Source organism: Callorhinus ursinus, unplaced genomic scaffold (genome assembly GCF_003265705.2).
Source record: "Callorhinus ursinus isolate GAN/ISIS: 27379988/994484 unplaced genomic scaffold, GSC_fseal_2.0 scaffold13, whole genome shotgun sequence".
NCBI classification, from domain to species: domain Eukaryota; kingdom Metazoa; phylum Chordata; class Mammalia; order Carnivora; family Otariidae; genus Callorhinus; species Callorhinus ursinus.
Window position 1 is genome coordinate 15,477,652 of NW_027397075.1, and position 12,951 is coordinate 15,490,602.

Here is a 12,951-nt window from a genome sequence, read left to right on the forward strand (position 1 = left end):
TCTGGAGAGCACACGCTGCAGACTCCCTTACTGCACGACTCACTCCTGGCACTCCTAGCACCGCGTTGCCAGATTTCCTGTTGTGCACTTACAGGTGAACATTCCATCCCAAAAGTTAAACATCTTTCCGTCTATTTTTCCTCAGAACCCCCTCTCTGAGGACTCTGTGTATGGCCCTGGCCAAAGGACTTCAAATGAGGAAAATCCTCCTAAAAATGATACGACCACCAAGCTGTCCTCACTTACCCAGGGATCTGGTCATTGCTGGACCCAAATAAAATCACTGCCAGCCCCAGGGACCAAGAGAGCTTTGAGTGTGAAGGTGTCCAGGACCTCGGGCTCCCACGGGAGACCTGGGTCAGACCAGTGCAGCAGCTTCTGCAGGAAGATGAGGGACCTGTGCTCAGGGACACACCTCCTCCCTGTCCAAGCCTCAGCCGTAAGGAAACCAGACCCAGCTCCTGACATCTTCCTGCCAACATCAGACCCAGGAAGGACCAGACCACCCTGTGAAAGGTCACCATGTTCCTGCAGTCACTCAAGGCCGTGCACAGCGTTTCAAGTCTGGATAACATCTCTTAGCTCACTAGCCATCCTCACAGACCTGATTACCAGGTACTCACCCTACCTCAGCTCCTGGGAAGGTGCAGACTGGCAATGACCCAGTTTGCGACCCCAGAAACTACTAGATGGGAGTGCAGGCCCATCTCCGTCACAGCACTGCTACCGATCCCGATCCAGAGCACTTTGTTCTGACCCACCCCAGTGGCTTCCTGGGCTCACAGACGTGTGTTTATCACCTGGCCAAGATCTCTGTCCAGGGTTCACATGAACTCACGTGCCCAGACATGTCTGTACGTTGACACTTATCGGTAAATCGGTAAAGCCCCTGCCTGCTCCCAGAATTCAGGCCTCCTGCCATTCTCTGTTTTTGCTCAGAGATGCTGGCCTCCTGACACCAGGCCCTCCGCACTCCTTCTTGGTTAGATCCCCCCTTGTCCTTCCCTCCTTCCTCACGACCCTGAAGCCTTGTCTTTCTGAGCACCGCCCATCCATCCTGCACAAATCGTGCCCCCCTTATGTGTTCCAGACAAAGGGCCAAAGCTTGTCTGGTCGTGTCCTTGGGTCCCTGCCACACCCACTGGTGCCAGGTTTACTTGGCCACCTCTGTCCCCCTGTCCCTCTCCCACCCTCCGAAGGACGCACACCCATAGTCCACAAGGCACTCAGTACTCCAGTCTTGGCAGAAGAGAACCGCAGCTGCGGACGTGACACTTTGCCGGTCATTATCGGCCCTATAGGAGCACAACCATAACTAGCAACCTCCTTCCACCTGATGCTCGCTTGTATTTACCCTCATTCCCAAAGGATTTAAGGAGCCCATGTCCTCCCACCTGAAGGGTGACCCCATACAGCCAGTCTTCCCAGTCTCCCACTCCCAGCCTCCTTCCCCTGCATGCCCAGGGCAGCAAATCCAGCCCCATGGGCCACCTTGCTCCAAACCAGGGCGCTGGACATGGAGACCTTACCCCACTTCCTCCATATGGCAGATGGCAACACCCTGACCCACGTGGCCCCAGACCCCACAACACCCACACCAGGTGCTGCCCACTCCCCAGGCCTGGCTACAACTCTACCCTCTGCCTTCTGCTCCTCCTCCCCCTCACTGGCCACAGGCCCCAGACCAGGTACAATTCAGGTTCAACAGGAGGGGAAGTACCCGAAAGACCTTTCCCGCCTACTTCCTTGGCTCCCTGTTGAGGTCTCCTTCCTGAAACACATTTCTGTTGACTTCATCAACCAAGCCACACTCTTGCTGATGGGAACATGACACAGCAGTGTCACAGTGACAGCACAGCCCTGCAAGAGGGGCCAGCTCTGCATCGCTATGTGCCGGCCATTGAGGCAGATATTCTCTGACCTGCCTGAGCTTACGGAAACTGCTCAAGACTGGGGGAAAAACTAAAAATTTAAAATACTCTACCTACTTTCGGACAACTTAGGCCAGGCCATGCCAGGTCAAACGACCAACCAGCCTAATTAGCTTCATCTGAAGCAGAAACAAGTCTGCGCCTCCCCGCCTGCCACCCCGTCAGGCTGGGCTAAGTTATTTGAACTTTACATGGCACACATAGCAGATGAGTGCCTCTGGCAAAGGGGGAGCTAGGAATCCCAGCCCCGCACAGATGGGTGTATGTGTGGCACTCTGGGGCCTGCTGGAAACTTCTCTGGAAACTGGTGGTTTGCTGCCCTGATTAGCAGCTGACCCTGGGAGCTGTCGGGGCTCTGCTCTGCTGGTCTCCGCCAGGAGGGAGGCAGGCAGGGCTGGAGCAGCTCAGTGAAGGGAGAACAAATGGGCCTCAGTGACTGTCCCAGGCCCCAGAGCAGAGGGAGGAGGCAGCCCCAGTATCGGGGAGGGTCTGTGATGAGAAGAGGGTCATGCCTGCCAGTCAGCACCAGGTGCCCAGCAGCCAGACTCTGCCTAACAAAGCCTGGAGAGAAGCGTCAACCAGGAACTCAGTGACCCGCTGCCCAGGGGAAGGGGGTCGGGCAGCCAGTGCCTAGGGAGACAACAGGCGCCAGGCCCTGTACTGCCTACGAAAGCAGCACTCCCCAGCTTGTCTAAGCCTCAGTTTCTCATCTGCCAAATGGGACGATGATGGTGCCTCCGTCACAGGATGGCAGAGACGCCTAGATGATGGAAAGAGCACTGGGGGAGCCCAGCACTGTGACCATGCTGGGCACACATCATACTCCAGGCCAACATCCCTCTTTGGAACTTGCCATCTGACAGAAGAAAGGCAAATCCCAGTAAACCGCCCAGAAAAATGGGCAGAGTCCAGACACAAACACCAACCACACACAGAGGAAGAAAAGGGACGACAAAGGGTTGTGTGGTGACCCAGCAACCAACACCAGGTTTCTATCAACACAGAGACACTGCACACAGGCTGCTCATTCATTTAGGACACACAGCAGTTAATGCCTCCTGGGCATACATCTCACGCCAACACCGGGGAAAAAACAGCGGATGAGACACCAGAGACCCATCCTGACTCAGGAAACAGCATGGTGGCGCATCTAGAGATGCAGTCTCTCCTTGGGTTTGCACGGAGGATAGAAACCAACTTCCAGCCAGGTGAGAAGAGATGTTCAGAACTGTCCAGTGAAGGGGCGCCTGGGTGGCTCAGTCGTTAAGCGTCTGCCTTCGGCTCAGGTCATGATCTCAGGGTCCTGGGATCCAGCCCCTAATTGGGCTCCCTGCTCAGCAGGGAGCCTGCTTCTCCCTCTCCCACTCCCCCTGCTTGTGTTCCCCTCTCTTGCTGTGTCTCTCTGTGTCAAATAAATAAATAAAATCTTAGAAAAAAAAGAACCGTCCAGTGAAAAACCATGGAGCTGGGGGACATGATGAGCTCCAGCCTAGCCATCGGGTTGCTGAAGTGGGCTGCTCCCCCACTTTGTTTGGCTTTGTTTGGTCCCATACATACCAACAGCCAGCAAGACCCAGATACTCACAGCACACCTCATGCTCGCCTGGCTTTGTCCACACCCGTCACCAACACTGCGCTCCTCCTACCTTCCCTGCCCCCCAGGCCCTGGGCTCAAAGTACACTCAGCAGCTCCCACCAACACTGACCCCAGAGGAGCAGACACGGAGAGATGGACTCACATCCACTCTTGAGTCTCCTGGACCACGGGCATATCAACCACAGTGTATCTTCTTGCCGGCCCCCAACCTTCAATGTGAAGGTTTGTGGGAGCCAAATGCAGAGCATGTAACTGCCCTCAATGTTCACTGGCCTCAGAAAAGTGGGACCAGGCCTGTGCACTGCAGCAGGACACTCTCTGGGCTCCCAGCGCCCCAGTGCGGAGTCAGACCTGGGGGTGCACTCAGGACTATAAGCTGCTCACAAAACACCTGTGCCTCGTTCCTGCCAGCTTTCACAACCAAGCCTCCTTGACACTTACGCTCTGGAGTGTAACTTCCCTGTGGATGGCCCGGGCGGAACCTCTATGCAAAGTGTTCTGTTGGCTCCCCAACAGAACAGAGGCCTGTCTCCCCAACAGAACAGAGGCCTCCTCTAAAACCGCTGCTGTGTGTTCAGAAAAGAGGAAACTCAAGCCTCCCGAAAGGAGGGTTTCCAGCTCTACAGAGACCCATGAACCACAAACCAAGAGCCTACGGCAGGCTCCCATGGGTGTGGGCACACGGTCACAGACGGCTATCACGGCTTCGGGTGCCAGCACAGAAAAGGCCGTTTCAATGACTCACGTGTCTGCAGAGCTGGGAAGATGATGTGCACTCATGTCCCTGTCTGAAGAACGAGCTAGACAAGACTTCGATGCAGGTAAGTAATCAGGCTGGCCCAAGGAAAGGCGTTTGATTACACGTCCTTCACCAAGTGGGGATTTCCCTGCCATGGGTCATCTGCTCCTGGTGAGAGGAACCGTGCAAGTTTAGGCAGAAAACAAGCCTGGAAACGTGCTAAGCGCTTTTAACAATGAAGAAGGAAAAGAAATACATGTATATCCTTTGTAAGAGAATCAGAAATTTGAAAATTCCTGAACGTTATTAACTCTTACAAAGAACAAATTCACATGATGGGGAACCCTGAGAACCAGCTGCTCCAGAGCTTCCAAAACCCTCAAGGATCTCCCTTAGGGAGGCTTCAGAGCAGAATCAATTGCTCTCCCCTCTGCCCACTTCCCCAGGGACACAGCACTGGCCACCGGGGTCAGCGAGCTGAGCCCTGACCACACACACCCGCCCCTCGAGCTGCGCGCTTCTTAACCTCAAGGATCCTAGACACAGGCTAACACTTTGCCTTTTCCACTTGATGCTGGGGTGATGGCAGGGACCTGTGAGTGCTCCTTTCCTCACCATTTCTGGCAGATCGCCCTCGCACTGGACCAGCTCACTGTGAGTCTCTTGACAACTGCACCGTCGTAGGCAAATCACCGTGTGTTACTCAGTACTGACCCTAGTTCAATCAACGTGTCCTAGGAACCGTGGCAGCCACTACAACCCAACAGAGAGCACAGGAGGTGGGTCCCATCTCTCCAACCAGCGGCTCTGTGTTCCCTGAGAGCTCGCTGCACCCTACTGGAGTCCCTGACGGTGTGGCTGAGCAGATCCTCAGAAGCATGTATGAACAGTCCAGGAAAACACTGCTGCCCCAGACGAACCCCAGCCTTCTCACGCTCTTCTCAACACACATCACCAGCCTCCCGGGAGTGGGGCTCCAGGAAGCAGCACTACCACTGGAAAAGCAACTCAACGACTAAGTCACAAAGGACACCTCTGACAGTCGCTGTCAAGCGTCCACTGAGGTGGCAGTAACCGATGAAGGGCCTGCTGAGGCCCCAGTGGAGGCTCTCCCTCACCTAAAAACAAAGCCAGGGCCCCCCTTCTTGCCCTTCGAGCCATCTCCTCTAAGGCGGGGCTGAGAGCACATGCTTTAGGAGGTGGCGCCGTGCAAATCCTGTAGCTGAAGCTGGCCCAGCAAGAAGGGCGGCTAGCCAGTGCGGGTAATCCAACAACCTTCACAAGTCCACACGCTGTCAGCTGCCTATAGGCAACAACCTAGCCAAGAGCAAATGCTCAGAGCAGTCAGACAGGACTGACAAGAGTCCAAGAAGCAAAGTAACAAAGGGTGTGGAGAACAAAGACCTGAAGAAGTAAAATCAGAAAAAGGTCCTTGCAAAGACTGGATGCTGACATGCTCTCAGAAGATTTCCTGGTTCCCCTCAAAACAGGGCCCCCACCACAGAGGAGGTTCTGACCACACTGATCCCCTGCACACGTTAGCTGCTTTTTTTTTTTCTACGTGCAAGATGTAAACTGATGGAAGCTGGGACGAGTGCTAGGGATGTGTATTAGCTGTGTACTTGAACAATGCAACCGGAAATTGAGGGGTGGGCATCTCCTTCCAGCACAAGCTTCTGGTTCCCTGAGTCCTGAGTAACAACTGCCTCAGCGGGTCAGCCTGCCTTTGAGGAACCCCATCTGCACACACATGCCACAGGGTCACGGGAAAACCCTAGCCATACCTGGCACACCTGTCCCAACTTCTCCACCTGGACTGCACAGAACCCCGGTGGCCGTGGGACCCCCACCGCTGGACGCTGCCCCTCAGGTACCTCCATCCCGGGCTCCGCAACATGCCTGCTTTCACGCACCCTCTGGGGGGCTGTCGCTCCGGGGCTGAGATGGCGCGGGCCCACAGCCACCACGCCGCTCTGCTCCGATGCACCCAGGGGCCCACTGCAAAACCATTCGCCTCGCTGAAGGCCTCCATCTGACCTGGCCAGGGCCAAGCAGACTGCGAGCTTGGGATCCTGCTGCTCCCCGCCCCCCACCCCCACCCCCACCCCGGGGCTCGGGCCTTCGCCGGAGGACACAGGGCTGAGAAAGAAAAGAGATCGCGAGCTGCCGCAGGCCTGCTCGCTGCACGGAGGGCCGCCCGCGCCGCGGCCTTACCGTTGCTGTAGGCGTACGGGGACTCGGCCGCGCCGTCCTGCAGGCTCTCCAGGATCTCGCCCTTGCCCACGTCGCTGTCGCCCACCAGCAGGAACTTGAGCAGGTAGTCGTAGCTCTTGACCGGGCTGCCCTGCGTCCCCATCCTCTCACGCGCGCGCGAGCCAAGCCCGCATGCCCACGGCGCCGGCCGCGGGAGCAGGGCGGGGAGGAGGCCTCGGACCGACCTGCGGGCCCGGGGCGCGGGTGAGCGGGGGCGGCCGGCGAGGCCCGGGCTGGCGGCGAAGGCCAGGCCCCGCCCGCGCCGGCCGTCCGCCCGCCTGTGCCGTCCGCCCGCACCTGCGCCACCACCCGCCGCCGCCGCCGCCGCCGCCACCCGCCTCACCTCAGCACCACCGCCGCCGCCCCACCGCTTCCCGCACTCCGCCGCTAAGCCTCCGCTCGCCCCGCCTCCACGCCGTCGCCATTGGTCACCCGCCGCCTCTTTCCCGTGGCCATTGGTCCGTACGCACATCCGTCACGACTGCCCGCCCCCACCGCGCCCCATTCAGCTTTGGGGTAAGATTCTGGCCGCCTCGCCTAGTCGCCGTCGCCATGGGCCACTCGCCTCCGGGTTTCCCGGAACCGCTGGTTTGCCTGCACCTCCGTCAGCACCTCTATCGCCCCCGCTGCTCCCCCCAGAGCACCCGCAGTCACCAGCAGCCCTGCCCTCTGCCCCAGCAACACTTCGGCCCTCGCCCGCCCCCTTCTCGACGCGATTGGCCACCGCTTCCGATCCTCCCAGAGCCAGTGGTCCGCCCGCATGTCGATCACGGCCCCTCTCCGCCCGCCCCACTCGCCCCGTGCTTCCCGCCCCTTTCCCTACACGCTCACCAATCAGGAGCTTGGGGCTTCAGGTTGTTTGCATACGCCCCCTCCCGCGGGCGGGAGTAGGATGGTGGCGGTCCCCGGGCTGAGGTGACGCGGCTGTGTCCCGGAGGACGAAAGCCCCTAGCAAGGTGCAGCCGCTGCTCCCGCAGACAGCCCCGCGAAGGTGGCGAGGCCCCCTGGAACTGCGCTCCCGGGAGCCGCCCTCCCCGCGGTGGGGCGGGGACCGGGCGTGGCGGGCCGGGGCTGGCCAATCAGCGCTCGGAGAGGCCCGGGGAGGCGGGACTTCCGCTCCGGCAGGGGCGGGGCCGCCGGGGCGACGCTCGGAGCTGTCCCGCGAGCGGGCGGCTTCCTGGGCCGGGGGCCTCTCGCTTACGGCGCCTGGTCGCTCAGGCCCAATGCTCTCGAACCTCGGCTGTGCCCTGAGCGGCCTGCTCTTGGACGCCAGGGCGGATGGCTGCACGGGCTCTATCCCCAGGGGCTCGTGGCCAGAGCCACGCGGCCCCCCGGGTCCGAGGTCAGGCGGAGTGGGGGTCCCGGGAGGGGCAGGGCGTGTGAAGACGCACTTCCACTCTGCAAAATGGGAAATCGAAATAATATACTTTCCACCTATCAGATCGGCAGCATCGCTGCGGGCCAGCCCGCGGGAACGGACTCTCGGAGCGCGGTGGTCCAGGCTGATAATTCAGCCCGGTCCGCTGGTACGGAGCTGTTGGATCAGCCGGCTTCGTGCAGCCCCATACGGACGCGAAAAGAGAAGAACGCGGATGACAGCATGCTTTATCCAGGATGATTTCAGTATTTACGCTTCTAAAAATTCGTTTTACTGAAGGTTTTAGGTATTAGAGAAACGATGCGCGCATAGGAAGAGGTCTGGACGTATGCTCAGCAGACGGACACCGTCCTTTGCTCTGGGGTTGGGGATCAAGAGTGACTTTCTCCTCATTGATAACATTTGTTTATGAGAACATACTTACATATGACACCTAATAGGGGGTGACTCAAAAAGTTAGGTATAAAAATACCATACAGTGCAGTCATTCAGCTTCTAGAGAAAAGAAAATTTACATCCACACAAACTCTTGTACCGGAATCTTCATGGCAGCACTATTCACAGTGGCCAAAAGGTGGAAACAACCCAGACATCCATCAGCAGATCAATGGGTGAACAAAATGTAGCCTAGCCACACAATGGACGTATTCATCCATAAAAAGGAATAAAGTACTGATCTGTGCCACATACCAATTATAGGAAATGCCCAGAACAGGCAAATCCATAAAGCAGATTAGTGGTCACCAGGGCCCCAGGGAAGGGGGAAATGGTGAGTGACTGCTTATTGGGTACAGGGTTTCTTTTTGGGGTGATGTGAAGCTTGTGATGGTCATACTACTTGGTAAAGTTACTAAAAATCATTGAATTGGCAACTCTTTCTGCCCACGGGTCCTGTCCCCGTGTTATAATAAAAGCACCTTTTTTCACTGTAAAACAAAATCACTGAATTGTGCACACAAAATGGATGAATTAAAAATACTTCAATAAAGCTGTTAATCGGGACACCTGAGTGGCTCAGTCAGTTAAGCGTCTGCCTTCGGCTCAGGTTGTGGTCCCAGGGTCCTGGCATCGAACCCTGCGTCGGGCTCCCTGCTCATCTGGGAGCCTGCTTCTCCCTCTCCCACTCCCCCTGCTTTTGCTCTCTCTGACAAATAAATAAATAAAATATTAAAAAAAAATAAAGCTGTTAAGAATAATAAAGAATTAGTTGTCAAATAGCCCTTACCAGACCAGGTAGGGCTCCCTACAAAGCAGACCTGTGCAGAGGGAGCATGTCACCATGATGACCATGACCCACTGTGCCGCACTGAGGACAGCCCGGCTAGCATGTCTTCCCAGGAGGTAAGGAACTGGTTGCAAGAACTTTCTTCCCAAGGGGTCACAGACCCTGGGCCACGGCTCCAGCAGCAGGTAGCTTTCAGACAGCAGACCCCACACGGAGTGACTCCACCCCCAAGCTGCAGACAGCCTTTACTAGGAAGTGTGTCCACCCACATGCACACTGCTGGTTCATTTTGGCCTGGTGCCTGGGGAGCTTCCTGATGAGCTGGTCCCTCTGCTGGGTGAACGGCACCTGGGCCTTCCTCACCTGCCTTCAGGGAGCGGCTCTCCTCTTGTCCTCCTGGTCTTCCAGGGCAGCATGGAGCCGAGACACAGGAGGACAGAGGCTGGCCGGGGATGGGCAGGGCCTCTTGGCTCATTCATAAACCACAGAGGAGCCCCGACGGCCCTGCTTGTACATTTGCTTAGGCCGTGTCCTCCCCCTGGACGATGACCATTCCCCGGATGCTGGGTTACAGCACACACAACGTCCAGTGTTTACAGAAAGGCACCTCCACCCACAACACAGATGTTACAGAAACAGCCAGAGGGCAGGGTCTTGTTGGGAGGCAGGGGGCCCGATCCTCAGAGGGGCCAGAGACAGAGTACTGACGGGCACAGGACAAGGGGGCTGGCAGCTCGCACTTGGCTTCCACCTGCCCCCCCAACCCCCGCGCCTCAATCCGGCATGTCAGGGAAGGTCCTCGGGGGTGATGGGGCTGGACATCTCCTGCAGAGCTCACTGCAGCCTCTGCCCCGGCACCGCCTACTCCCTGCTCTGGAGGACCAAGACCCTTGTCCAGGGACTGGAAGCACTGTGAGGTTAATAATTTCCTTCTTGGTTTCTGAGGCTGCCTAGAGGTTCCCTGGGGTGAAGTGGTGACGGGTGAGAAGCTATTATCATCCCCTTTCCAGAGAAATTAAAAGCATTCTTCACCCCTCTCAGGACTTCCCCTAAAGGGACTCCAACGGCTTTTAGGCCCCACTGCCAGCTCTCCCATCATCCAGGACAAAGAGAGGAATTGGGCTCAGCACCTATGTTTTCTGACTGAGCCTTTCCCAACATAGCCTGTGCAGCGGGTGTGACCATCCCTACTTTGTAGATTGGGGGCCTGTGCAGGGGTGTGATCCTGGGGGCAGGCGTGGCCTTCTGGTCCTCCGCTGGGTCCCTGCACTGCTGGCATCCCCTCGGGCCTCTCCCCTCCCTGCCTCAAACCAGAGAGGCACCAAGGAAGCCACAGGGTCTGGGGCAGCAGGGCCAGTCCAGGGGGGTGGGGGTGGCCCGAGGGGTGCCACTCTGGCCTTGTGGACAGAGGAACTGGCCTCCCACAAAGATGCATGCCCTTCTACAAAGCCATTCTGAGACCCAGTAAGTGCCAGGCCCGGTCCTGGGGCCTGAGGAAGGGACAGGACTGCATCCCTGCCACTGAGGGACCTTGGGCTAACGATGAAGCAGCCCAGAACAGCCCTCTGTTTGCAAGTCCTGGGCCAGTCCTGCTGAGGTGCCCATGTATTAGGTGGTCAAGGGTAATTCTGGGTATCCCTGGCCCACGAGACATAGGAAGTGTCTAGTAAAGAACCCCCTGCCCCCAGTCTCCCCTGCAGCTGCCACACCTGTTGGCTCTGGGCAAGGATGGGGGCCAGGCCTCCAGACCCGGCTCCTGTCCAGGCAGGGAGCAGGGGAACAAAGGAAGTAGTCTGAAGTGGTCTTTGTCCTCCCCTCCACGATACCCACTGCCCTCTATGCTGGACCCCAAGCCCTGCTTTCCAAGAAGGGTCCGGGGTTTACCCCTTGGGACAAACAGACCTTGGCCCCAAAAGCTCTGTGCCCAAGCTCTCTGGGAGCACCCATGAAAGTTTCAGTTACTTGGCCCCAAGCTCAAAACTGGTGCCAGGGAGAGGCCCGTTCCCATGAAACCCCACAGGTGGAGGAACCCAGAAACCTTTGTGTGGGCATCCAGCAAGAACCAAGGGTGGATGCTGCAGCTAGTGGACCAGAGCATGCGGAATGGCAGACATTCACATGGTCGCAAATACCTCTGTACAAATTACTTATTAAAGGGTTAGTGGCTTTGCAGAGGAGAACCTGGTGATCAAGTGGACGTCACCAGGATGGACAAATAGACACTGTGTGCCTCTCAATGTCACGCCCTAGGAAGGACACAGTGGTGGCATTTACATGCTCTTTGTGCCAAGAGCACACGTGCTGAATCTCTTGGTGAGAATCATCAGATAAGCCCCACAGAGGGTCATCCTACCAAGTAACTGGCTATATCTTCCACGCCCACATCGTGGGAGGCTGGCACCAGGCTGTGGCCAGGACAGGCCACCTGCCGAGAGGCTGCTGCAGAGCTCACTGGGGCACCCAGCAAGGGGCCCCACCCACGCTACCCCAATTCCCCTCACCGTGCCGTGACTGCTCAGTCTGTCCTTCAGAACAGAAAATGTTAGGGGTAGAATCAGGGGCAACTGATGATCAGACGGTTCAGGAAAAAATAGAGCAGAAATATAAAGAAGCAAATGTGGCAAAATGTGAACAAAGGGGAATGTGGGTCAGGGCACTGAACAGTACGGTGCGTGGCTTCCGTGCATCTGAAACATGTCAAAGTAGGAAGCTTTCACTCACGGGGTGGGGGGGATGGCGGGGAGCGCACTGTGGAGCTCAGACCTGCCTGCGATTAGTCACCATCACTCTCTGAGCTTGTCTCCTGTGATGGGCGGGAGGCTGCTCTCTTCCAGCAACCCTGAGAACCTGAGTGGGAAGTGGCTGAAACCGAAAAGGAAACAACGTCCACTTCTTGGGGTGACCTGAGGTCCGGCCTCAGGGCTCTGCCCAGGTCAGCGTGGCAGAGGCGGTCAGAGACCTGGGCTGGGGACAAGAGGGCCCACCAATTAAGGCTGTTCCTGGGAGGTGGGATCAGCATCTCTCGGTGGCGGCAAGTGGCTGGAGGGACCGGCGCTGCCCTTAGGAGAGGGGGAGGCAACCCATCACAGAGGGTGACAGTTGCCACACAAGGCCTGTGACGTGGCCACCACCACCCAGTGGGCTGGCCAGAGCCCCAAGCAGAGAGGTGGCATCTGCTGACTGGGGAGGCAGCCCCAGAAAGACAGGCGGTGGAGGCCACTCTCAGCAGGCTCCAGGGGCCTGGGGGCAGGTGTGGGCACACTCTCCTCAGGGGCTTCTGGGCCTCTGCGGGGTCCCTGCACTGCTCACATCCCCTCCCCCTGCCTCAGACCAGAGAGGCACCAAGGAAGCCACAGGGGCCCTGCAGGGCTCCCCTTTAGTGGAGGCTGACCTCTCCGGATTGCAGCCCTTCCCTACAAAGCCAGGATGCCAGGCACACAGGAGCCCACCCGAGAGTCCTAGACCCCACAGGTTTCAGGCGACATACTCACCAGAGCCAGGGCAGCTCCCTCCTGCCCCAGGGAGGCCTGCGCCCCTGCCCTCGGCCCTGTCCCCCATACCAGGGCAAGGCCAAAACCAGACAGCAAGTGGCCCTGGGTCCATCCGCCCACACCAGGACACCTTCAAGGCGTCAGACCTGCAGGGAGTTCTGCTTCAGGGGATGGAGTGCCCCCCCAGCTTGGCATCAAACAAGAAACAGGTGTCAAACACCTCAGAACAAACAATGGGGGCCAGCTGCCCCATGACCCCAGGAGAAGGGGAACCTCACTGCACCCCCACCAAGGTTCGGATGAAGATGGGGGCCTCCTCAGGCCTACCGCCCATGTA

The 12,951-nt window shown here is 57.9% G+C and overlaps 1 protein-coding gene and 1 long non-coding RNA gene across 4 annotated transcripts in view; one reads left to right on the forward strand and one right to left on the reverse strand.

Moving 5' to 3' along the window:
• Window positions 1-7,517, reverse strand: part of RAB40C (RAB40C, member RAS oncogene family) — a 28,955-nt gene extending 21,438 nt beyond the window's left edge. Inside the window, exons 1-2 of one of the 3 annotated variants that reach the window (XM_025877679.2) lie at window positions 7,352-7,517; window positions 6,482-6,705 (exon numbers count right to left, since the gene is read on the reverse strand). In XM_025877679.2, coding sequence (XP_025733464.2) covers window positions 6,482-6,623 — 142 coding nt within the window. In that variant the 5' untranslated portion in view covers window positions 6,624-6,705; window positions 7,352-7,517. Of the gene's footprint in view, window positions 1-6,481; window positions 6,706-6,817; window positions 6,915-7,351 lie in introns of those variants that run through there. The other 2 variants (XM_025877681.2, XM_025877680.2) reach the window with 2 other exon arrangements.
• Window positions 7,518-7,661: 144 nt separating this feature from the next.
• On the forward strand, window positions 7,662-8,900 carry LOC141373996 (uncharacterized). Its single transcript, XR_012380506.1, has 2 exons — window positions 7,662-7,862; window positions 7,962-8,900. It is a non-coding gene; the product is annotated as an uncharacterized lncRNA (long non-coding RNA).
• Window positions 8,901-12,951: the final 4,051 nt, after the last annotated feature.